Below are 26,756 nucleotides of genomic sequence, written 5' to 3'. Positions count from 1 at the left end.
TCTGGGGCCTAACCGAACCTCAAAGTTTTAACCTGTGTGGGCCCGGTGATAATCAAGCTTCCGGCGTTACACGTTATCGTCTCTCCTTGATCCCTATATCGAGTATCGAACTCCGTATTTGCCACGTCATCTCTAGCGAGGGATCACCTTCCCTCCCTCCGTCGAATTTTGTTGGCGAAGAGAAACTCAAATTTCAGTCGGCACAGGCTGCGGAAGTCAGTTGAGAGGGCAAAGTGTATGCGAAATTGAAACGCCATGAAATCATCGAAACAGGGTGCGAAGAAGAATCGCAAGCTTGGCGATCACGTACTCACTCTCCATCAACGTCTCTACCAAGCTCTCAACCTTGGAATCAAGTAAGTAAAATCTCTCCATATCATGATCCTTTCTTACTTCTAGGTTCGTTCCTGGAAATTTCCCTGTGTTTTGGAGGGCTTTTTTTATTCTTTGTGAAATCCTTTTTGTTCTATTATGCTCTGTTTCTTTCTTAATTTGATGCGAATTGGTTAAATTCGGGTGTGTCCGTTAGTGGACGGAGGAATTGATGCTGTCCTCATTTCGTGGAAATACCCCGGGGGAAAGAATTCTCCCCCCTCGAAGGGGTGTGTTTGAATTGAAAATAAAGCGTGTGTTTGAATTGAAAAAACTCAACAACAAAATAAATAAATAATTACATAAAGCGTGTGTTTGAATTGAAAAAGCTCCGCCATTTTTTTCCCCGAATCGAATTTGATACGAACTCAATTCTGTAAGGAACAGCTCCGGCAAGTGCTTTTAGAATTTTTGGTGTATTTCTAAACTTCGGGCTTTGGGGAAGTCCATTAACTTTTCCAACCTAGACAAAAATAACTTACTCAAATAACCACAGAATCTGCTGGATAAAGGTTAACAGGATTGACCACGATGCTATCCTAATTACAATTTATGCAGTTTATACCATAACATAATTAATGTGACTCAAGATCTGGTCATTTGAGTCATTCATGTTGTTTTCAATCTCACACAACTCCATTGGCGTTAATGGAAAAATGATGTAGCATGATCATTAGCCACTTAGCGCAGGGTGTTGAAATGGTTAGCCCGATCTTTGATTGTAAGGATAAGAGGAACCCATTCATTTAAACCTTGGGTGGTTGAGATAGAGTTTATACGCAAGTTGATGAAGGTAGAGGATTATCAATGAGCCCTATATACTGTAACTGAGTGAGAGAAAGAATGAATTTTCTCTTGTAAATAGTGTCTTGGGTGAGATTAGCCCAGGCCCAAGTAAATACTGCAGGAGATACCATTTCAGGCCCAAGCGCGAGCCCTACCAATCCTGCATTTTTATTTCAGTTATTGCAGTCTAGTTAGTCTTGTTCCGATTTATCTTCTTTTTTTTTTTTTTTTTTTTTGGGGGGGGGGGTGGGGGGTGGGGTGGTGTTGATGAGAAGAGAGGGTTCTGAATCTTTTCTCTTTTCCAACCCAGGTTTCTCTCTCTTTAATTCTGTTCCTTGTTTAACTACATCTCCCGAGAACTTGACAACCAAACTCTCCTAAGTGGTTAGGCTGAAACTTCAAATATGTTATAACATGGGCAAACAAATGTAATTGTAACTCTAAATCTATTGTAGCATAAGAAATTCTTTTGAAACGTGCCTGTTATTAATCGACCTTGATAATTTGTGTGCCATGTGAAATTATGCTTGTCTCCTTTATTTTGGGTAAAGAACTCCTGACAATTGACACATTGATATCTCAGCCTAATTTTATAAGACGACTGGTGGTTAATTGAGTTGGGTATGAGCTAATTGGCTATTTAGGTAGGTCCATCTATGGGACTGGGTTTTTTCTGGGCTTCCTCTGACATCCTAGAGAGATTTTCTTGCACAGCCATCATCTTGCGAATTCTGCTCATTTTATCCTTCTTGGAATGAATTCCACACATGGGCAATCATGTGGGTTTAGGCATGCTATAGGAAAGATAGGCATGCTACAGGAAAGGAACAAAGTACCCTTAGATCAGCATTACTGTTTCACCTGTAGGTCATATCCTAGAAGCATGTAATGTGAAGTACTTATTGTGTTGTTACAAGGTTAAATTGTTTTACCTTAATATTCTCAAGGTGGCTCTTAGATACATCACTTCATTTACATCAGACCCGATAATCAAGGTAGTTCCCACCCTACCTCCCGCCCGAAACACCCCCCCAAAAAAAAAATGAATGAATGAATGTAGAAGCAGAAATTGTGGAAGTCTCCTCAGTAAGTTGAAATGCTATCCTGGCAGGCAAAGCTATCTAAATAGCATAGTGGTGTATATTTTGATATCCATCCACATGAATGAACATGATGAAACATGGTGCAGCTTGCTACTTGTCACCATGATTTTGTTTGACTGATCTGTCACCTGTGGTAAAATATATGAGCTTTTGAGCTCAACACCTGCATTATCAGCTGGAGTACATGCTTATGGATTTTGAAAATCATGTGGAGGCCAACCAGATTCCATTATTCCATTTCTGAAATATTTAGAACTTGCTTTGCTGTGGCAGATCCTATAATAACAGAGAAAGGAAATGGCATTGCATGGATGTTGAAATACAGAGGCTGGCGCTACGCTCAATTTCAGCTTTTCTTGATTGCATTTCTCCCGATACGTCAGAACACACAATTGTAAAGGTACTTAACTAATGCATGGTGCATTGAAATATTTATAAACAAGTAGATATACCAATATCTTCAGGTTTGTTTGAACGTTTCTTGATATATTTCAATAGGTATTCTGAGGTTCCATCCAGGATTTATTTTTTATTTTTTAATATCAAATAGAAAAAGTATATAACCATCATTTTTTTTAATAAGTCTACTTAGATGCTTTTGAATCCTTCATTCACTTGTCCATTCTCTTCAGGAATCCATCAATGATATGCTGGTGGCACTGGAAGGAATTCTTCAATCTAAAAATGAGGCAATATTGGACATGGCCATAAATGTCACCATGAAATTGGTTGATGCTTTGGGCAATTCCATTCTTCAGTATTCTGTGTTAAAGCTTGTTCATCCTTTGGCATCTTTGCTATGTTTTCGTGAGCCACATCTTGTGGTTTCAAGTTCAATAGTGTTGAACCAAATCCTTTCAAAAATAAGTCCGTGGAGAACCAAAAGGCAAGAAGAAGTCTGCAGAATTTTAAGGGAAACAAACGCAGTTGAGCATATTATCTGTGGCTTACTGGAGTTTACTACTGTGATTGGGTCCTGTGAATATTTTCAAGGAATGGCTTCACTGTTGACGACAATCCTATGGCGATGGCCTCCCTTTAGGTATCCTGTTTTGAGTAATGGGGAATTGTTGAAAGTGTTAGGAGCTCTCTGTGTAAAGCGTGATTCTTCTGTTGCAGTTGTTCTCCTGCCATTATACTCTGCTCTAGGTACCCTGTTCTTACGGTAAAATTCTTTCCTTTCCTTGTTATTAGGTATTTCCTTCCTATTAGAATCTAGCTTGACATTTCCTTGCAATTATGGCCTAAGAGAATTCATTGAATTTGGATGGCAGCTTTATGTTATACTGGGGCTATGAAGCTGCTTGAGAATGGAGAAACACTTATACTGATGATGGTACACTGCATGGGCTGCTCACATCCTGATTCCATTCGGATGGAAGCATTTAAACTTGCACAAGGTTTTGCGGTAATAATGAATGTTATTTTTCTTGTGGACTATGCCATAATATTGTGGTATATTCTTGTGGAAACCATGATATTCTTATTGCTGGTTCTGTTTTTCTACCTTTTGCTTTGTCAACAGAGATCACAACAAGGATGTCAGAAAATGATGAGTTTATGCTGTGAACCTATTATCCAAGCCATTGCTAGTGCAATGAGTGGTTGTAAATCTAGTTCTGGAAAGGCTGCCACATATCAAGTACCTTTACTGGTTGAGGCTTGCCGCCTGGCACTAATAACTCGTTGGTCAGGGGCTCATCATATTTTCTTTTGGAAACTTGGGGTTCATCAAGTTCTTCTTGATCTTCTTCTAAGTAATTCCTGTAAGTTCAAGACATCACAACATTTTATGTCATTGAAAGATCTATTGGCCACAGTGCAGGAGGGCCTTGACACCAGTCATTTGCTAGTTTTAAGGCCATACATCTGGGATATTCTTGGATGGCTTGCGATCCACTGTCAAGAAGCTTTTAACCCTGACACACATGGATGCTCCTTGAATGTTCTTATTTCATGTGCATGGTAATTTATCCAATAGTCCTAGCTCTGGTTCTCACATTTATATTTCTCATTATTCTGTGTTGTCATGTTTATACTGATTCTTGTTCTTTTTAATAGCTTGGTCTTTGTGGATGCAATTCATAGCATACGCCACGTTGCTCAAAGTGGCGGCTCTTACATTTCAACTCATGAACCAATATTTAGGGCAGTTTTCATGATGATCTATTCTCCGTGCCAATATATTGCAACTCATGCAAAGAATATCCTGTCTGAATTATTGATGTCAAATGAAGAAGATAATTTGGAGTACTTACTTGGTATTTTGAAGTTCACTTCTGATGACAATAAATATAGGGCATTTGGTAACAGTCAAATTGCATTGAACTTGATGGGCTTAGCATGTTATTCTGGTTTGTCAACATATCGAAGTGTCATTACCAAATGTGATGGTATAAAGATCCTATTCGCCTTTACTAGGTGGTGCTTAAAAAATGAAGTTAGTATGAGAAGATTGAGCATTGCTCATCACCTACAGCATACATCTATTGAGACAATTTGTTGTTGCATTGATTATGAAGATTGGGAAGGTGAAGACATAGTTTTGTTTTTCACTCTGTGGGTGCTAGCTGAGTTGGTACAAAGTTTGAAATCTTCAACAAGCCATCAAGAGATGACCTCTAGCCTGGTGGGTCATCTTCTGAGATTGGAAAGTTCTGAAGATCAAACGTTAATCAGCATGTTGCAACACATATGTGGTGGCACATCCAGTGCTGGAGCTCGATGGTGTGCATCATATATCCTAAGCTGCTTTGGTTCTTATGGTTTTCCCAGTAAACTTGGGAAAAGAATTGGAGAAGAACTTGACAATGATGAACTCGCTGACTTAAAACTGATTCTTGCAAATGGGGAATCTGTGAGAGTTCATGGTGTCATTCTTATGGTTAGATGTCCATCACTGCTGCCTGTGGGTGGATTGCCACAAAATGAGAGAAAATGTGATGGTGCTAATGCAAATTTGAATATTGAGAAGAGCAAAGAGGTTAGAGAAGTCCGTTTATCTGCCCATGTTAATCACCAGGCATTGTTGAAACTTCTGGAGTTTGTTTATACAGGATATGTGGAAGGAGTGACAGATTTATTGAAGCAGTTGAAAACTCTGGCTAGACGCTGTAATGTACAGGGTTTACCTCATCTGCTTTCTGGAAAATGCCCAAAGTGGGATAGTGCTGTCGCTTGCTGCGATTTCAGTCCTGCTCTTGGACCAGCTGGCTACAATTTCTCGTAAGATACCACGAAGAAATAACTCTACCAAATAAGACTGCATTGAGTCCATGTTGTCCAATAGTATCTGATTGTGGAATTTTTTATCCTCTTTTAGACTCTTATCCTTTTTGTTGACCTATTACTTGTCCATTTGGCTTTTCAGTAGGCAGTATTGAGTTTTTTAAGATTCAATGAGTAAATCCTTCTAGACAATAAAATTTCAGAAAACTTTGTATTCACGGGTGTAAATTCATTGGCATCGTTCCCTATGAGAAATTCTCTGTAAACCTTTGATCAAGTAGGTGACACGCTGAAATGGGTATTCTTGATTTCTGAGTCCGCACATTTTATTGATTTCCCTGCTTATTCTGGTGTTTTCATGGTCACTGCATTACCATGTACTGCTTCTATACTTAATAACTCTTATCTTCAACAACTGGTTCTAATACCCAATATCTTTTTGCTACAGAGATGTCATATTGGAAGCTAAGGTAACAGGAGTAATGAATTGGACATGCAGTTTTTGCTCAGAAAGTGTACCACATATGCATGTACACAAAGTCATTTTGTGGGCAAGTTGTGATTATTTGCGGGCATTGTTTCAGTCAGGAATGCAAGACAGGTGCCTTACTAAAATATAACATAGTAGTGTAATATGGCATTTGGTTGTGAGAGAACGAAAAATCCTAATCAAGATTCTTTTCTTTGCTGGAAGTAGTGATTTGCATGAAGTGAACAATTTCAACTCTGATAGTGTGATCTGGGAACCAGAACATGGTCAGGAAATCCATTTGACAGTTCACATATTTACTAAAGCATAAAAAATAGATCATCTACACATTTGTGGCATTAAGTTCTCTTTGATAACATCATTTATCTTTTTTTCCCCCAATTTATGCAATGAGATCAATCTTCTTGCTACTCTCCTTTATCTTTCATCTTAATCATTAAGTATACACTCATACACTTAAGAAGCTGACTCCTCAATAGGGAACCATTATACATTGTAATTTTTCTATAATAGCTTATTCATTTTATATTTTTGTTGCATTTTTTTTTTCATCAGAGTCAAAATGTTCTGGAACAAGTTTTCTTCACCATAAGGAATCCCCTTACCACTGGCATCAGTTCAGTTGACTGGAGTGTGGGGGAGTTTTTTGACCCTGTTAGTATGAGGTGGCAATTTATGATGACATAAAGAGTTTAAGTACACGGTCAAATAACCAGTGGTTTTTTCTTTTTTCTTTTTTTTTTTTTTTTTTTTGGGGGGGGGGGGGGGGGGGGGGGCGCAGTTGAGCCAGGGTTGTTCTTCATTCTCCATGAGCGAACGAAAATTACTCCATAAAAGTTGCCAGTATAAAGTAGAGAACTGTAGAACTTGCATATTGCTTTTGCTAGTGTTTTTTTTTTGTATGGGTAGAAAATTTCTTTTGCTAGTTTTTTTGAGGTGCATATTTGTTAGGGGTTGTATTCTAGGAATTAGTCCCTTTTGTTTACAAGCTCCATTTTGTTTTTAATTGCAAGTCTTGGCCTTTATTCTATTTACATCTTTGTTGTGAACGTAGCCATTCGCAAACCATAAGGGTTCCAGTTGGTTGGGAAGCACTTTGGAGGCTTGTTAGGTGGTTCTACTCAGATGACTTACCAAATCCAATTACCGGCTGTTTGTGGGATAATATGGATTTGGAGTTGCAACTAAATGAGTTGCAGCCATATATAGAACTCTGTTGGCTTGCTGAATTCTGGTTCTTAGAAGATGTTCAAGAGAATTGCTTAACCATTGCTGCATCTAGCCTGAAATCCAGTCGCCTTCTGTCCTTCAAGGTCATCTCAGTTGCTGCCCGGTTGTCTCAGTGGAAGATAGTTGAAATTGCTGCAAATTGCATGGCCCCTCTGTTTCCCCATCTTCGTGATTCAGGTGAACTAGAAGCCTTGGATGAAGAGTTGGTTGACATTGTTCGTGCTGCTTATGTTCGATTTTCTCAGGTGGGTGCTTCTGATCATTCAGAATGAGGATTGAAAGAAGTCAATGAAACAGTCCAGGTTTGCAGCACGGTTGTTGATTTTCAAAAATGAATTCTGCCCTGCACTCTGTTCATCTGTACCCAGTGAAATGAAATAGGCAATGGCGTGAATGCACAATGGGTGGTTCTTGTGCTTATTATTCATTTTCATGGGTTGATAACAGATTCAACCAAGTGCTTTTCTCTATGTGTTCTTTCTATTCCTTTCTCCACTGCAGTCAAAGCACGGAATCCCCCTTCTGCATGCCTGTTGAGAAGTACAGCCATGGAGGGCGTTTTGTAGAAATTGTGCTTGCTTTAATGGTGTGGATCAGCTTTTTTTATGAGTCCACATCAGATTTTTCCATTGGTAATTGATGTTTGCCTTCTATATGTTGTTAAGTTGAAAATGTAAGAATACAGCAGTCTCTTACTTGAGATATTATAGAAACACCAGCTTCCTGGTTCCTTAATGGTTAGGTTATCATATGTCTCCAACTAGAGATTAAGGTTTGAGGCTGGTAAGAGGATGAGATATTATGGAATACGTGTTGTGACCTAACCTGGAATTTTTTACATTCTTAGTGTTATCAGTGTACAAGAAATTGGACGAAAATGCTTCAACTTTGTAAAGAAAACACAAATCATGGAATCAACATTTATGCAATGGTCTTCTCTGAGGATAATGATACGCACTAATGTACTATTTAAAGTCCTAAAGTAGATGAAGGATTAGCAGCACTACAATACCCAAGTGAAAATATCACTTGGATCTTTCTTACTCGAATCTCAAATGATTTCCATTCCATCTTCATTTGATATGTGGTGGACAAGCTATGTTAGTTGGCTAATGAGTCTTGAAAAGACAAGGAAGACACAGAGATGCAGGATTCTGATATCAAACTCAAAAAAGCTTTTTTAATGAGCAAAAGAAGGGGGAGAAATGCCTCTACCGAGCTTCAAAATATTTAAGTCTTTCTTGCTACTGAGAAACGCACATTATACAAGAAACTGGGTGGCTTCACTTACCAAACCTTTGACAACTGAACAGCAGAAGCAATTGTTTAGTATAATGCAAGGAATCAATTATTATTCAGATTGGTCAAAGTACTTGATTCGAATCGGCATCATTCGAGAGCCCGATTCTGATTCTGGAATTCGGATATCCGTTTCAAGTTCAATTAACTTGGGTTAGCAACTCACTGCCTAAGGAAGCTCTTATGGCTTCGGAAATCCAAGTCTTAATTTAAAATTATATTGAAAAAAAAAAAAAAAAAAAAAAAAAAAAGGCAAGAGAGAGAGAAAAATTGAGGACATGTTTGAAAGAGATGGTTAACCAGAGAAAATTGTCTCTCCCAAAACAACCTGAGGTCCCGAATATAGCTTTTCAAATTATTGGTGACCCAGTTTCACTCAATTTCAAAATTATTGATTACTTAATTGTTGGTGAATAGCCTTGATTCTACTAATTATTCAAAATTTTGAAATTGAAATAACCCTAATGCTCTTACAGGGTGTTACGATCGTGTTATTCTCTCATACTCAATTCTTAGGTGGATGAAGTTCATCCATCTTCTTCCTATACTTCACTAAAAACTACCTACCACACTCCTTTCCCTTGCTAATAACCACCGCCCTCACCTTCCCCCTCCCTTGTCAGAAATCACCTACTATCACTGGTTTAAAAACCACCCAACAAAACAAATTTCTACAAATTTTAAACCCCCAACTTGCTCACGAAAGTATTAGAATTCTTGATGTTCTCTTTAGTCTCAATCTTAACTAAGAATACAATAATAAAAGTTTAATGGTGGGTGATTTTCGGCAAAAGAAACAAAGAGAATGAACATATGACAAAAGATTTTTAGGGGTTTTGATTCATTTTGTTAGGTGGTTTTTGAACCGACAAACCGTGAGTGATTTCTAGCAAGGGATGGGGAAGGTGGGAGCGATGGTTGCCAGTAGGGGGAGGTGTTTCGGCAGTAATAAGCAAACCTTGATTGTGTCCTGAGCATGTGATGCGCAAATCACGTTCAATGGGATTGTTGATCGTCGAATCTAGATTTTGACCGAAATCTCGATCTCGACCGTTGAAAATCAATAGCAAATTAAATGAGCAAGACTAAAGCAAAAATGCGTGATAAGTGATTTTTGACGAGATATAAGAAGAAGATGAGTGAATCATGAATATGAAAAGGTAATATGACCATACCACCTCTTAAAGTTTAATTTCAAATTTTGAAATAGTTAACTGAATAAGGATAACCATTAATTTTGGAATTAGGTAATCTTGAGTCAGCAGTAATTTTCTTCAGGGAGAGTGCTGAGAGTTTCACCGAAATTAAAGCGGGCCCCGTAGAAAACTCTAAATAAAATACGTCGGCACCATTTGGAATATAAATAACATAAGGCCATGGATGTTGGTATAAACCATTCCAAGGTGGCTTCAGTTTTTATCTGGGAGGGCAAAGCAAAGCACAAAACTTTAAGAGGGTCTCCTTCTCTCCTTTCAAGTTTAATCTTTATCTAATTCTTTGATTGCCGTTTTGAGTTGGTTTCCTGCACGGCAAGACATCTGCATCCTTGTCTTAAAGACTCCACCTTTCCCTTCTTTCTCGCAGTATATGTGATGAAAACAATCTCATTAACCTTGTTCCCATTTGTGTGAAAGCCTAAATTTGTTCTGGGCATCATTCATTTACATCTCGCCTTGTAGCTAGCCCTCTCTCTTGCGTTTCTACTGCAAATTGCTAATACAAAAACTAAATCAACATAAGTGATTGGACACAGAAGAAAAACGTATGCTTCTTTGAGGGTTTGGTCCACATCTTGCTTGCCCTGTGCATTTTTATATGAGTTTCTGATGATTTTCTAAAACTGGGTTTTCAGCCCTTTTTACCTAAATCGGTGCCGACATAAAGTATAGTTTAGTTTCTGTATGGAGTTACGGTAATTGATGCTAGATTATGGTGTTGGTGGTACTCTCTTGGGGTTAGATCCGAGGATTTTTTGCAGGTTGGCAATCTGCCCCTGATTGATGGTTTATTTTTTGAAATTTTCTGAGGGCGTTGTTGCGGTCTGATTATATTTCTTCATTTGTTTTCATTCATCGTTCTCTGTGGTTATATGACTGGTTTTTTTTTGCTTGTTGCCCTTCTAAAAGTAATCAGAAAATTTGGTCTTTCGAAGTAATTACCGTTGCAAGCTTTTGCTATGGTTGACTACTTCTTTATGTAATTATTATTATTATTATTATTTTTCTTTTCTTTTTGGAATAGCTGGAGACTAGAATTTGCTTTGTCATAGGCTCCATCATTTAGGTGGCCTATTTCTTTTGAATTACGTCCTCTTCCTTTAAAATCATCTGCAAAATGCCTATTATGCTTTAGCTTTCTCGGAAATTCTATTTGCTTTTGATGAAGTGGGTGTTTACATTTCTTTGCCCATCTGTAAGAGAAAGTCACTGAATTAAACTGTTACAGTTAGCTATTGCTCAATGCTATATAAAAATCACTTAAACTGCATATCACTACCACCATTGCCATGTAAATCTGCAAAGTGGGTTTGGAGAAGTAATTATTTGTGAGCTTTGTTCTCATCTTAGTTTTACAGTTGTCTATTTTAGCCATGCCCCTTTGATCGGTGGTGGTGGGATTGTACCTTTATTTATTTAATTTTCCTATGAAATCACCTGTTAGGTTTTAGTCTGGTTGGACTAACTCTTTATATAAAGAGGAAGCTATGGCACTAATCTTTTTGATGTCCAAAGTTATAAATGGCACATTTGGTCAAGCTGCCAAATTTTAATTTAAGTGCACAACGCTTATGCATCTCTCTGTCACCCTCACTACCTTTGTTGATATCATTCTTTAAGTTTGTTCCATCATTATCTCTTTCTCCATGGGCATTTGGAATTGTTGAGGTTTCTGATATAGGCTAGTTGCTGTTACTTTCACTGACTAGATGTGGTTTCTGTTCGTAATTTTTTTCTTTAAATATGTGATGCAGGCATTTTCATCCTTTTAGTTTAGATTTGTGATTCAGCAAGAGGCATTGGAAGCAATAATTAGTTACTCTTTCATCTTAGTCTTTGACCTTTCTTGGACTGAATATATATGGGCTGAGTTTGGCATTTCATGGGAGGTTTAGAGGATGATGAACCACCACCCGCAAAACGTGTGAAAGCGTGCTCGGGAGAATTGAGGAGCCTCTGGAACTATTCACTTCTTACAGAACCCCTTACTGGCTCTTTGGGAGACTCAATGGCTCGGCCACTACCTTCCCAAGGGGATAAAGAGATGGTTGGTACTAAAGGAGGTTTTAAAAGAGTAGAATTTGTCAGGCTCATAACCAAAGCCTTGTACACCCTTGGTTATGAGCAGACTGGGGCTCTGCTAGAGCAAGAGTCAGATATACCTTTGCATTCCTCTGTGGTTAATTTATTTAGGCAACAAGTGCTTGGTGGAAATTGGGACGAAAGTGTGGCTACATTGCATAAAATTGGTCTCTCAGATGAAACAATTTTGAAGTCAGCATCTTTCTTGATATTGGAGCAGAAATTCTTTGAGTTATTGGAAAAGGATAAAATAATGAGTGCTTTAATGACATTAAGGACAGAGATTGCACCTCTTTGCATCAATACAAGCCGAGTGCATGAACTCGCAGCGTGTGTTGTGTCTCCTTCTCGCCGCTCATTTCTTGGACTTTACAGTCAAGATATCATGAGTACAGACTCACGATCCAACCTTTTGGAAAAGTTACAGGAATTGCTTCCCCCAACAGTTATGGTACCTGAAAGAAGGTTAGAAAGTTTAATTGAACAGGCCCTTGATGGGCAACGAGAAGCTTGTGTGTTTCACAACTCTCTGGAAAGTGTATTGTCATTGTACTCTGATCATCAGTGTGGAAAGGATCAGATTCCTTCTCGTACATTACAGGTTAGGAATCTGTGTTAGATGGCTATTTATCTGGTTTATTTTAGGTTTTATGACTTATGCTGCGTGTTTCCTTGTTTTATTGGTCTGGTGACTGGTAATAATTTGCTATGCTAATGGTCTTGATCTTACAAAGTGGTCATGATTTGAAGATGCCCTTTAGTAATTAGTACCCTATTTTATGTCAATACCCTGTACTCTTATCTGATGCTAGATAGTTCTAAATTTTTATCTTTACAGATGGTACTCTTGTACTTGATGTGTAATTGAATTTCTTTCAGTCATTACTCATTGCAACCATTTGCAATGAAAATTTTTCTTTGGCTCACATTCAGTAAATTGAAATTTTCTAATTCAAACAATTAGTTAAATGTTAATGGAAAAATATTCGAATCTTGAAGTTTCTGTTCACATATGCTATTGAAAGCTGAAATTTGCACTTTAGTTGAATTTAAAGTTGCATCCAACTTTATTTGAAAGTACCAGGGTAGTTGAAAAGAAATATTGCACACTTAAAACCAAAAAAAAGCCCCCCCTCCACACACAAAAAAAAAAGGAAAAAAAAAAAAGAGAGAAAAAAAGGTAAATGGTTTTGAGTGTTTGAAAATAGATGGGTGAAGCGTCTAACAAGTATTGTTTATCAGGAAAATTATGTTTCTAATAGGAAATTTCTGATAGATTTAAGCAAGAAGGTTCACCTAAATGACCATTAAGTGGTCACTGGATAAGCCTTAATGAATAATTGACTTAACTGAACTGGGTTTCAATGAAAGGTCTACTGGAATGATAAGGAAATCAATTATTCCTTGATCTTTCTTAAGATAATCACAGTTCTGGTTAGATCTATGCTTGATTTGGCCATACAATTTCCTGCTTCAACTTGTTAAATAATCACTTGACTTTGGGGTTTACAATTCTATGGTAGTAACTTCTGTATTTTTGTTAATCGTCATATTTAGTGAACAATAAGTTTTTTCTTTGGATGAATGAAAAGATTCATTAACCAAAGCCCCAAAAAAGGGAAGAAGAAGAACGTACAAAGGGAAGGGGGGATTACAATCAACTAGGCGGCAAGACAGAAGAGCCTAGACCCCAGGAGACAACAATAAGCATGTTCATTGGGGTATCGGGGGGGGGGGGGAGACACTGAATCTTGTAGATAGCTTTGATGGCTTTCCAAGCCAAGTCCAGAGATTTGGTGTTGGAAGTCCATCTCCTAGGTTATGCTCCCACCATAAGTGAGAGATCAAAGCACTTAGCACCAACTTACCAGCCACATCACAAATAGAAGTGCCCAAGAAGGACCTTAAAACCTAACCACAATCCCTAGAGAATCCAAAGGAGCATTTAGAGTGGGGCCAAATGGTAACAATGGTTTTTGCTGACAGGACAAGAGAAAAATAGGTGGTCAATATCTTTGGGGACATCCTACAATTAGCGTGCGTTTCCGTTTAGGTGGTGATGGATAAGGAGGGATTGGGTAGGAGACAAAGGTGGCTCTCCAAGCAGTGTAAGTGTGGTGGGTGGGGGATGTGGCCTTTGAACCAAACCAAAGGGTGCCAAGAAATAGGTTGAGAAGGAGAACAGATAAGGTTCCAAGCAAAGGTACTAGTATGGGAGGGGAGCCAAATGGTGCCACCACAAGGAAAGGGATGCAAGGCAGGGAGGTTGGACCATACCAGAGTGAGACTCAGGGGGACGGGGACCTAGGAATTATTAGAGGTAAAATCTGAGAGCAAAGTGAGCTTTGGGAATGTGGGAAGCATAGACTTGGCGAGGGCCAAAAAGATAGTAGAGGATACCTGCATGATGCCTAGGGTCAAGCTAAAAGAAAGTGGAAGCTTTGTTAGAGATATGGGTAGTGATAGCTAGGAGGCAAATGGTCTAAGCAAGAGAAGTTTACTCCACATCCAGGAAGGATTAGGGAGAAAGGAGGCAATCCAAATAGAGTCCAATTCCGGCAAGTGAGAGTAGACCAGTTTTCCTAGATGAAGTCATGCTTGGTGGAGATCTTCTAAATGAGTTAGGCTATCACAATTATAATCACAGATCCTATGATGATCCAAACCCCCCTTGGATTTGTGGTGGCAAACTGAGGACCAATGGACAGGATGAAGGAATCGGGTGGATTCTTACCCTTTCTAGAGAAAAGCACTGAGGAAACCATTTGTAGCTTGAATTTTGGCTTTTGAGAGAGAGAAGATGCCATACCAATACTGGTATGAAGATTGGTGGACAAATTTGATCAAAACGGTCCTACCCACGCATGAGAGAAGGCTGCCTCTCTAGAGTTGGAGCCTTTTCGAATTTGGTCAAGCATAGGGCCATAGTCATGGGACGTTAGTTTGCCAAGAATGATGGAGAGCCCTAGGTAAGTAATAGGAAAGGAGCCAAGGTGGAAGCCCGTAAGATGAAGGATAGAGGCCTTGGTAGTATCAAAGGTTGGGGGGGGGGGTGTAAGCCATAGAGGATAGAACATTAAGAATGAGGTCCCAATAGATGGAATCAAAAGCTTTGTGGAGATCGAGGGCCGCAAGTGAGTAAGAAGAGCGCTTGTACCCTATTACGATCCTTGCACAAAGGAGGATGTCGTGGCAATACTCCTACTTTTGATGAAGGCAAATTGGTTTCTAATGACAAGAGAGGGAATGGGTTGACTTGCTATCCACTTAGTTCATTAGAATTTCAAGATAAGTTGAAATCTGAAGGTGTTTCTACATTTAGTCAAGTCATTATATTAGAGTATTAGGGCCTTGGGTACCTCTTTTTATCCCTATGGGGTGCCATGGTGAAGGTGTAAGGGGAAGCCAAGAACAGGGTATGAGAAATTCTTAGAAATGATAAGAAAAGGAAAAGGTCGATAGAAAGGATTAAATTTACAAAAGGTGATTTGATAGGTCATATCATTACTTCCTCCTAAACCTAATTAAGAAGAACTTTGCCAAAAGAATAAATGTTGTAGATGAGAGTTATCTTGATGCTGACACACTATCTTGGACTGACCCAAACCCAGCTGGATAACTAGACAAAGATAAACTCAAGCCAGTTAAGTTTTGGATCTCTTAGGATTTTAGGAATATTTGTTTTTTTTAAATGATTTAATAATTAAATAAAGCAAAGAACAATGGAAGTACAAAGGAGGGGGTGGGGAGCAGCCTTCAAGCAAGAGGCTAGAAAGGAGAACTAAGACCCTAGGTCACAACAATGAATCTGTTTCTTAGGATATCAATAATCGGGGGGGTGGTGGTGGTGGTGGTTGGGAATGGCAAGAAGTTTAGCCGAAACATCAAAATGGATGGCTTTCCAAACAAAGTCAAGAGAGTAGGACTTGGATTTCCATCTTCTGAGATTGCGTTTCCACCACAGGTGATGGACAGTGGCACTGAATACTAGCTTCCCAACCCGGTCGCAAATAGAGGAACCTGAAAAGTTTCTCAAAACCCAATATCAGTCTCGAGCAAACGAAAGGAGCGTTTTAACGTATCGAGCAAGGGCTTTCCCCCAAAGGGAATTGGAGAAGGAGCAAGTAAAGAAAAGATGTTTAAGGTCCTCTGAACCATTCCAACACAGGGTACAATTATGGGAAACCAGAATGTGGCGGCTATTGAGAAAGGATTGGGTGGGGAGAGCAAGGTTGAGGGCTCTCCAAAGGGTGAGAGAGTGACGGGGGATGTGGCCTTTAAATCAAATAAGGGACAACCAAGGGGCAGGGGGAGTGAAGCAAGTTCCAAGCAAAGGAAATGGAGAAATGTTTGGATGATGAGGGTAGCCAGATAATGAGGTCATGGGGGGATGGAGAGAATCCCTGACTTGTGTGAGATTAGGGTGGGGGAGGGGGCCCAGGGAGCCATTAATAATGAAAGTGGAGATGGAGGCTATTTTGGGGATACGAGACTCATACATAGCACGAGGGTTGAGGAGAGTGAAAAGGATACCCATCCAATGCCACGGATCAAGCCAGAAAGAAGTGGAGGAGCTAGAGGAGATATGAGTAGAGATGGCAGGGAGGGCACACAATCTCAAGAGGAGGATTTTCCTCCAGACCCAGGAAGGATTAGCCAGGACAGGAGCGGTGTAGATGGAGTCAGATTTAAGTAGGTAAGAGTAAACCCAATTGACCCAAATGAGTCATGCTTGGAGGCAATCTTCTATATAAGTTTCAAGAGGCTAGCCGAGTTGACATCAAGAATACGGCGGATACCCAAACCCCCTTCCGATTTGGGACGACAAGTACTCGACCAACTAATGGGGTGAACGAAGCAGGAGGATTCTTGACACTTCCAGAGCAAAGCCTAGAAAAGGGATTCCATGGAATGGATGATGGAAGAGGGGAGGGAGAAGATACCACACCAGTAGAGGTAGGACAATTGGAGAACATAATGGATTAGCACCACTCGACTAGCAAAGGAGAGAAGCTTGCCTTTCCAAAGTTGGAGTTTCTTGCTAATGTGGTCGAGCATGGGGGTGTAATGGTGGTTGGTAAGTCTATCAGGGATGAGTGGGAGACCAAGGTAAACAATTGGGAAGGAACCAAGCTTGAAACCCGTAAATTGAAGAAGGGTGGTGCGCATCAGAAATTCCAGAGAGGAAGAGAGTAGACTTGTTAAGGTTAACTCGGAGACCAGAAAGGGATTCAAAAAGGTTAAGGGAGGAAAGAATGGAAGAAATGGAAGAGTGATCAGCTTTAAAGAAGATCATGAGATCATCATCAAAACCAAGGTGAGTGAGTTTGAGAGACTTGCTCTTAGGAATTGGGGAAATGTTTGTTGGTCAGTTTTAGAGCCGACCCCATTTAGTTGGGACAAGGCTTATTGTTGTTGTTGTTTCCTGGTCGGTTTTAGATTGAATAATGCGGGAAAGGACTTCCAAGGCAAGGGAGAAGAGATAGGGGGAAAGGGGACAACCTTGTCGAATACCGACACGAGAGGAGAAATAGCTTGCAGGAGAGCCATTAGTGATAATGGAGAAATGGGAGAGGACATACAGGTTTCAATCCAATCGATGAAAGAGGGAGGGAAACCCATAGAGGAGAGGACTTCATTAATAAAATCCCAACGGATAGTTTCTTTTAGTTTATTTGGTGAAATAAAATAATATCTTTTAGTTTAGTTTAGAAGTTAGCTACATAGAATATTTGGTTCCTAATTCTTCTTAATTTCCTTATTCGAATAAGTTTCCTAGTTGGAGAGTTGGTCTGTATTTCTCAGTACATCATTCCCCATCATTGGAGATAGATAGAATATTATGGGATAGTTGGGTTCATAGTTGTCGAGGCATTTGAGGTCCTTTTTAATTGCATAGGTGTTTTAAATCACATTCCAGTAGTATACATAGAAGTATACATATCACTTTATTGGTATACTAATTATCATAGTTACATTCATTCTAACATCCTCACATTACAACTATAAATCTAAGTACCAATGCCAATGATGTAATGGAATACATAAAAATCAAGGTGGCATAAAAAAGAAAGCAAATCAGGGTGTGCTAAGGATTTAGACAATTGTTTAGCCTACTGATGCGTATATACTAATCAGTAAGGAATAACAGTAACAGTAGACAGTCTTAACTGTCACACTATACAAAAACTTAAAGAGGGAAAAACAAAATAGACTTTGCACAAAAATAAAAGAGATCCAATGCGTATAAAAAATTAAAATAGAATTACCGAGGTTTTGTACCTACAGTGCCGCCCTTGTAAGGGACATTGAGAGCTTGTCTTTGGGCAAAGTAAGGAGGGGTCCTCCATCTCCTGTAGAGGAAGAGAAGCCTGCAAGGCAGTAATGAGATGGAAGTTAAAAAAAGAAGAAGAAGATGGAAAAATTAACCAAAGTGGAAGATGAGAAGAGTAAGAGGGGAAGAAAAAAAGAAGAAGAGATGTGAAGACCGGAGAACGGAGAAGGAAAGAAGAGTAAAAAGGTTTGCTGGCTGGAATATATCACCAGAGAATAGAAAGACTGCCAGAACTGAAAGAGATGAAGTTTATGCTCCTGCTAAATTTATCCAATTTCAGCCGTGACTTCAGAGAGAGAACTAAGTCTTACAGGATGGCAGCTATCCAAACAATTTTTTGTGGGGAAAAGACTGAAAATTTCCTGTACATGGTGATCCAAGGAAGATTTGACAGTGGCATATTTGTTGCATGGCAGCTTATTGGGTGCTGAAGCTTTGTGGAAATATTTTCCACATCACCATTAATTTTGTCTGCTAAATTCCAGACCAAGTTTAATCCTACAAATGGTGGGCCATACCGTTATGATGGTGGAATGTGGATTACCTATGAGATTTACTATCTCTTCAACAGTTGCTTCTTGAGCTGGGCTGCTCAAAACTGGTGACTATCAAAGAAAGCTTTCTCTTGGCAGTGGTAGATTCATGGACTTTAATCATCAGAATACCCCTATGGCTGGCTGAAATCAGCAACAACAACAACAACAACAATAAGCCTTGTCCCAACTAAATGGGGTCGGCACATGGATTCGCCCTCCAACGGTTCTATTGGGCATGCTAGATACAGGCCTAAGCTATACGCCTTCTCACCACTTCTCCTAGGTTACTGGCTACCCCGCTCTTCTGTTCTTTCAATATGGATTAATCCTTCCGTGGGGGCATTTGGTCTCCGTGCGGGCCGTGCCCTCCGCTTTCTCGTTTCCTTTGGGGACTCCCGCCCCTCTATTGTCGTTTTTCTTTCCATCCTGTTTGCCCTCTCCTCTTGTCCTCTTTCGCCGGTTTCGTGTTTTTTGCACCTCGCCCGTCTCTGCTGGTGCCGGTCCTTAAATTTTCCTTTGCTTTGGATCGGTCCTGCCCGGCGCCCTCTCCCTTCATCCACCCTTTTTTTTTTGGGCCTCTCTTCTCCTCTTTTTTGTTGCTGGTCCTCTCCTCGGTTCTTTTGTCGTTCCCCTCTCTCGGTCAGTAACATAAATCGGTACTATTGAGGCTATCAAAAAGAACCCTAGGGCCCGGGGGGGGGGGGGGGGTTGTGAATGTATGGACTTTAACCATCAAATTTGATCATTAACTGAAACATTACTGGTTGAACGGAATGCAGCCTGTGGGTTTGGGGGTGTGTGTGTGTGTGTGTATATATATTTATATATAATATGATATGCTACACAGCACACCACACAATCCAGGATTGCATAGTTTTGGGCCAATCTCACATCCAGTCCATAGATCTCAATATCAATGGGCATACAGAGAATCAGTAGCAGCAGCAGAAAAAAAATTAAACTATATTAATTCAAATGATCAATGTTCTCACAAAAGTATTTATCAGATTATTTTCTACTTGTGTTATTACATCTGAAGCAATTAAATATATTTAGATAAATGTATCTTGAAGAAAATCTTTAATGTTCATAAGCGCAGCCACACAAACACATGACAAGCATCATGTGTCCCATTCTCCTGCACCAACCTAGCTTACTCGTCTAGAGTCAAAGCATCACATGTCACAATATTTAAAAGAAAAATCCCCAAAGAGGGGGAAGCTTTCCAACACAAGCTTAATGAGGGAAATGCAACTGCAGTGCAACCTAACACTTCATATCTCTATGCAAGTGACAAAATGAGAAAACCACAGTGTCTGTGATAATGCATGATCCATTTATTAGAACTGAAAACCTGGCAAAGCATCTCTAAGTCTCAACTGGTATAGTACTACTTGCAAGTTGCAACAGATTAGGTATATATTAACTTCCCCTGGTGTAAGAGCGCCCAGAGATGCTGACCATCTTAGCATCCTCGCGCATAAGAGACTTGGAGATGCATACCCTGGATTCCTTTGGAGGCCATCAATCACAAACACCTGGTAACCCCTAAATAATTTTGTTCCATCTTGCTCCTATGTGGTACATCTGAATGGACTCAACTGTTTCCAATAGAGCTCAACATCGTACTATAGGCCAGGTAACTGCGATGATCTCATCGTCTCTACTTTGTATAGGATTGTTCAACACCTAAATCCCTGCTGGCTAGGGTCGAAGTACTTGGGTATGTTTCACTCAACCATATGCACTCACAATTCACGATGATGTCATGATCTATCACAATTGTATATGCGTCCCATACCACATGCACTTGTGCATTAGATGAAGCAGATAATCAAAATATCTCACCTCACTTAAATTGAATGCATCACAATATGACATAATCAATAACAATCCCATAACCTAATGCAATATTATAAATAGAAGGATAATGATGCATGATTCGCCTAAACATATAATTAATTCGAAATTCAAATTACTCCCACTTACCTGTTGCAACGGTTGATGTAGATTAGGTTTCAAGAGTCCAACTCCGCTCCAAAATTAAAAGCTTGGACCTACTAAAAGTCATAAATTTTATAGAAATCACCCTTAGGATCTAAGCAATAAAATGCTAGGAGCATAGGACTTAATCCCCACACGTTGTGTTGGTAACCAATCTCACAATTTCAATTCATAGATTCTGCACACCGAAACTGTAACATAGGGTATAAATAGATCCTTCACTCAAATTAATCCAGTTGGGTGATTGGGTCGAATGTTCTTCTCCTTTATCCTTTTCCTCTTCCCTTTCCTTCACTTTTCTTCTTCTCTCTTTATCTCGAGTTCCCCCCCCCCCCGGTGCTTTGTTCATTGCACCCTGTTTTTAACTTTATTCTTTCCTTTTCCTATTTGGTTTAGCATTCCCCTTGCTTTGATTATCAGTGATTTGGTGGGCCAGTGGCTGGATATCTAAAAGCATTGAACCGTATTGGCTGTCTGTTGGTTTGGGTTTCTTCTTGTAGAAGTTGTTGGTTTGAGCTGGCTGAGTTTCTCTAAAAAGCTCAGTAGAACTAACTGGTTGATACATGTTCTCTATTTTTGTACTCCACTATATATACTTAAATATCAATACAGTATTCATTGTTCAGTAAAAAAGAGTTTTTTCCCATCCATGGGAGTTAGTACTTCTTAGCAATGGATCTTAATTTTCTGGGTTTTGTATGCTCTGTCCTGTGCCTGCATAAAGTTCATCAATTTAAAAGATCTTGCTGATATCTTCCAATTACCTACTTCAATGCACAAATCTTCCTATATTTGCATCAATTATGTTTGTTGACTGTGGAGAACAATGGCATTGCTTAGTGCACTTTTTGGTCAAGTGTTTTTCTTTTTTGCCCCTTCTCTCCCAGTATGTCAGTGTCATTGGTCTTAGTCTTTACTGATTCACCACATGGAACAGGTCTTGCAAGGTCACCGTGATGAAGTCTGGTATTTGGAATTTTCGCATAATGGACAATACTTAGCTTCTTCATCTAATGATCGAACTGCAATAATATGGGAGGTATTCTTGCTTCTGAATCTTGATATGGAACATTTTAGTCAAGTATCTCGTTTATTCTTCTATTATGTATCTTCCTTTGTTAGACAAAGTTCAGTTTTTTGTTTTTTTTTATTTTGTTTTTTTTTTAACTAATCCAATGCATCAGTTTTTTTTTTTTTTTTTTTAATTTTTAACTAATCCAATGCAGCATTTTTTTTTTTTTTTTTATTTTTTTAAGAAAAAAGAACTGTTACTGCCACAGTCAAAAGTTCATGTACTTGCAATTGTTGGGGAGTTCTCATGTTTCATCTTGATCAAGTTCTCCTTTTAGGGGAGGTGAGGAGGAGGAGGGGGAAGGGGGGAGGGTTCTTATTACTATCGGCACAGCACATGGGTGGAACTGTGAAATCAGAGTTGCAGGGTTAATATATCCAACAGAATACACGTTTATGGTGTAAATATAAAATATCAGGTTGAACATAAGTGGAACACCCTTAATTGGTTTCAAGTTCCAAGTCCTAAAAACAAGCGTACTACTCAAGTAGGACTTTATGAAATAATGACCCAGATTTGAAAACTGAAAACAGATTACGGAAGAATCAGATGGAATCTGATATCAGAGTTTAGATCAGTAGCCTGTTCCACCCTCATATTAGCAATCCTAGTGATGGATTGATGATAATGGCTAAAATGCAGAAATTCTGAAAGCAGAAGAGTTACCTTCATGTAGAACAAGTGAGGACCGATAACACTGGGCTCCTCTCTGTAAGGTCTTTCGTCAGGAAGACTTGATAAGATAGGGGTTAAATAACAAGTTTTATCTTTTCTTTTTTGATGAGGGAGTTTATTGCCAGGCATAATCTGAAGGAACCATTGAAGTCTAACCATAAAAGGAATAAATTGTGCAAGAATCCATTGCTCCTTTAACTGGATTCAGACAAGGAAGAGCATACCATGACAGGCAGGGAAAAAGAAAAAGCTTCATTTAATCAAAATTTGGGTACAGTGTTGGATGCCTCAACCCTACCTGCAAACTTCTAAGGAAGACTTGGATATAAACATGGAAAGGTAGGAGTGTAGGACTGAACATGTATAATTATAATAGATCCTATAGTTGAAACCCTTAAACAATTGAAGTAAAGATGACACTTGACAAACTAATCCTGTTAAATGCATTTGAGAACACAGCTTTTTATCATTAAAATAAGCACTCATTTTTTATTTTTATGCATCAGAGTATGCCCTTCATTTTACTTCTGATCAAAATCAAAGAGTTTAAAGTTGTAAATGCCTTTGTCCCCCACTTGACCCTTTTATGCCAAAACATTTGATGCATAAATGTAAATTTAAACCTGTTGAATTTTGGAGAATATCTTGCACAGAGGTTTTTATGAAATGCGCTGTTGATGATCCATTGTAGATATGTATCTCTTAGTGGCCCACCAATTTCTGCTATGTCTCAAGATGGTGTAGCAATTCCAATTGTTGTTTGGGTGGGGGATGACTAGAGCAGCCACCTGTAAATTGCGACTCATATATATCCTCCTATATGTAGATATTCTCTCCCCATGAGGCCATGCCACCCTTCAGTATTCCCGTGGACTCCCTTGGTAGTCTCAGATTTTTCAATTCTTCATTTTACCCCTTCTACCGACCAGAATGGGCTGTAACTTGACATGTTGGTTGGGGACCTAAGGGTCCACCTTTTCACAAAATTTGGGCCTTGTCCAACATGCCATGCAGATAAGCTTGGCCCTATATAAGCTTCTCTGATTGGCTGAGCTGGAAATATTTGCTCATTCTTCTCTTATAGCATATAATAGCAGGGAAGAAAGCTGGGTGTGCTTAACTGCAGGGCTTCATAATGAACTTTATAGTAAGAAAATCTTGCAACACTATTGGATGCATAAAAAAAAGAAAAAATAATATATGCATATCTGGATTCAAATCTTTCACATTATCTTGTTTCTACCCCATTCGTAGTTGGAAAACTATACCTGTCAGTTGTAATGTAGTAGGCCAGTACATGGTGTGGTATGTAGGATTGACACTGATGGGTAGCCCACCTGGAAGTTCATTGTTTAATTTATGAAATGGATAGTCAAAATTGCCTTCCTAGTACGATAAGAGTCTTGTTGCATCTTTTTCATCTTTGCACCTTCCAGATAAGTATCCTTGGGCTACCAGACCTTTTCAGTAAAAACAATATACCTTGCGCAGATTGTCAATCTATTCTTATCACTCAAGTCATGGTCTAAATTTCCTGATTGGGTCTTCTGTGCCCTCATTCAACTGGCTTTATCTCTTAAGTTAGTGATTTGTATATTTTGTGCTGTTGGTTCGTAATGTATATGTGGTGGTTGAAACCTTTGCAGTTATGCTTCTATATCTTGTTGTTCTCTTCTGTTTAGTTTCACTCAATAATGTTTGCTTCCCTTCATTCTAAGAAATCATATATCATAGGTTAATGAGAATGGTGGAGTCTCCTTGAAGCATACACTAACTGGCCACCAGAAACCTGTGCTGACTGTTTCATGGAGCCCCGATGACCGACAGCTCCTCACTTGTGGAGTAGAGGAGGTTATCAGATGTTGGGATGTCAGCTCTGGTGAATGTCTTCATATTTATGAGAAATCTGGTATTGGTTTAATCTCTTGTGGATGGCTTCCTGATGGGAAACGGGTGTTCTCTGGCATGGCTGACAAGAGTATTTGCATGTGGGATTTGGATGGTAAGGAGCTAGACTGTTGGAAAGGGCAGCGGACACTGAAAATCTCAGACATGGCTCTCACAAACGATGGGAAGAGAATTATTACCATGTGCAAAGAAAATGCAATACTCCTACTTGACAGGGAAGCAAAAGGTGATAAACTGATTGAGGAGGATCAAGCAGTTACTTCATTCTCATTATCAAGGGATAATAAGTTTTTACTCGTTAATCTTCTTAACCAAGAAATCCATCTCTGGAGCATTGATGGTGATGTTAAACTTCTCTCAAAATATAAAGGTCACAGACGTACTCGATTTGTCATTAGGTCATGCTTTGGTGGCTTTAACCAAGCCTTCATTGCAAGTGGAAGTGAAGATTCACAGGTATGATTTTTTTCATATGCCCATTTTTTTGTGCATTCTGGGGTTCCAGGCATGCTCCTGAGGATTTTGATTGAAATGACCCAGTGTAAATAAATTCATTCATTTAATTTCTCACCACAAGCATAACCCGCATCTGAGCATGAATTAACATCAAATTCTCTAGTTGAATAAGATACACATCAAACATGCAGTATGCTTGGGCAACAATCTGACGGGTACTTGAGGTGTTCTTGGTAACTCCCTGATGGGATGATTATAAACATCATGCCTCCCCCCCCCCCCAACACAAAAAAAAAAAAGGGTATAATATCCAACATAATATAAATGTTGTTATTGCATGTGTTCATTAGTCGAACACTCAGAACTACTGACTGGAGCCTGTTGCAGGATGTTATACGCCCATACACTTACCTGTTCTTTCCAGCTTTTTCTTCACCCTATTGGATGTTCTTTCTATTCTTATACACGCCTGAGATGCAAGATGGTAATTGGTACCTGGCTGATATCAACAGGTCTATATATGGCATAGAGGGACTCAGGAGCTGCTGCAAAAATTGCCTGGACATTCTGGAGCTGTCAACTGTGTTAGCTGGAATCCTGCAGATCCCCACATGTTGGCATCCGCAAGTGATGACCGTACAATTCGTATATGGGGTTTAAATCGAGTTAACCTTATGCGCAAGGACACTTACTGTAATGGCACCATCCATCACTGCAATGGAGGAATATAAAGAGGAAAAGAAATAGAAATAGATTACTTGAATGAGTTAGGTAATCTATGTTCATTTCCAAGATCATTGTGTTGTGTAAATTCTCTTCTTTTCTTGGCATTCATAGCAAACAAGCATGTAACTTATGCAGCTGCTATCTGCCAATAAACCGTCTAATGATAGACAAGTTCTTTTCTAAAAATTCCTCTCCATTTGTTTAGCTAATTGAAATATTGTTGTTATGGCATGGATTGCATCAATGCATGAGTCTAGATTGTTTTATTACTTCCTCTGACCTGTTAAAGAAGTGTGATAACAAAATTGGGAGAAAATTTATGTCCTTGGGTCTTCTACCCTTGTCCACATACCCTAAGTCCTGTCTTTCCTAGTGTAGCTCCAGCAACTGTGAATCATAATGTGTTGATTGCATTTTCATTGTGCCCTTAAAGACTCTTGGGCTGTGAGTCGCCCAGGTGGTTTCTTTTGTTTAACTTTTGCAGCTTTGTGAAATGATGTCAACTTCTACCTTAAAAAAAGAAGGAAATGAAGTCTAACTGATGAGTATTTTAGTACTGCTTGGATGAATTCTTTTGGCTTTGACTCATCTCCCAACCCTCTGAAATTTTATAGAGCCAAAGAAGGAACATCTTTGAATTATATATTATCAAACATTAAGCTTAAGAATTTATGAAGATCAAAACGTGGTGATTGGGGTGAATTATACCGGGTTAAGAAAACACCATATGAAGTTGCGGAAAATAATATGATTTGATTGAGTGTTAAAAATCTCTCATCCCTGTGGGATTTTTGTTCACGCCTGCATGGATATCGTCTGTCAGTTTGACAACATGTCATACAATTAATCATACGGTAGTGAATAAGGGTAATATGGTAATTACATAGATTTAGTTGATTTTCTACTGGATTTGGATTTGGATAATTGCTTATCAAATTGGGTAATATCTTGATAAAATTATGTCCTGTTAGAAATTAAAAAAAACTTACTAAGCAATTGCATTTGGATTCGGATGATTGCTTATCATATCAGTTCAAACTTTTTTTTTCTCTAAAAAAAGGTTGATGATTGGATTTAGAAACAGATAATCAGCAATTGATAATAAAAAAAACATGATATTTTTTTTATCGGATTCGATTTCGGTTGTTATGTAATTCAAAACATGAGGAATATAAACATAATAGCAAAAAAAAAGTTACAAGGGTTGTAACTTGTAAGCATAACTATTTGCAAAGACA

The 26,756-nt window shown here is 39.0% G+C and overlaps 2 protein-coding genes across 5 annotated transcripts; both read left to right on the top strand.

The window, feature by feature from the left end:
• The first annotated feature begins 121 nt into the window (after window positions 1-121).
• On the top strand, window positions 122-8,275 carry LOC149025788 (BTB/POZ domain-containing protein). The gene is made up of 8 exons (XM_089145997.1): window positions 122-356; window positions 2,535-2,661; window positions 2,894-3,410; window positions 3,536-3,669; window positions 3,787-4,226; window positions 4,323-5,486; window positions 5,938-6,090; window positions 7,034-8,275. Exons 1-8 carry the CDS (start codon window positions 256-258, stop codon window positions 7,479-7,481), a joined length of 3,084 nt encoding a protein of 1,027 aa, XP_089002123.1. The 5' UTR covers window positions 122-255; the 3' UTR covers window positions 7,482-8,275.
• Window positions 8,276-9,901: 1,626 nt separating this feature from the next.
• LOC149025787 (WD repeat-containing protein 26 homolog) lies at window positions 9,902-26,071 on the top strand. Of its 4 annotated transcripts, none has more exons than XM_089145996.1 (5): window positions 9,902-9,964; window positions 11,480-12,408; window positions 21,619-21,720; window positions 24,163-24,792; window positions 25,305-26,071. In XM_089145996.1, exons 2-5 carry the CDS (start codon window positions 11,608-11,610, stop codon window positions 25,521-25,523), a joined length of 1,752 nt encoding a protein of 583 aa, XP_089002122.1. In that variant the 5' UTR covers window positions 9,902-9,964; window positions 11,480-11,607; the 3' UTR covers window positions 25,524-26,071. The 4 variants fall into 4 exon arrangements, with proteins under 4 accessions (XP_089002122.1, XP_089002119.1, XP_089002120.1 ...); XM_089145993.1 differs by having other exon boundaries at window positions 9,917-10,270; XM_089145994.1 differs by having other exon boundaries at window positions 9,917-10,286.
• Window positions 26,072-26,756: the final 685 nt, after the last annotated feature.

Source organism: Hakea prostrata, chromosome 2, assembly GCF_041222555.1.
Source record: "Hakea prostrata isolate BN-2017 chromosome 2, UWA_Hpros_2, whole genome shotgun sequence".
In the NCBI taxonomy this organism is placed as follows: domain Eukaryota; kingdom Viridiplantae; phylum Streptophyta; class Magnoliopsida; order Proteales; family Proteaceae; genus Hakea; species Hakea prostrata.
The sequence above is the reverse complement of the archived record's forward strand: the minus strand, read 5'-3'. Positions and strand labels throughout refer to the sequence as shown.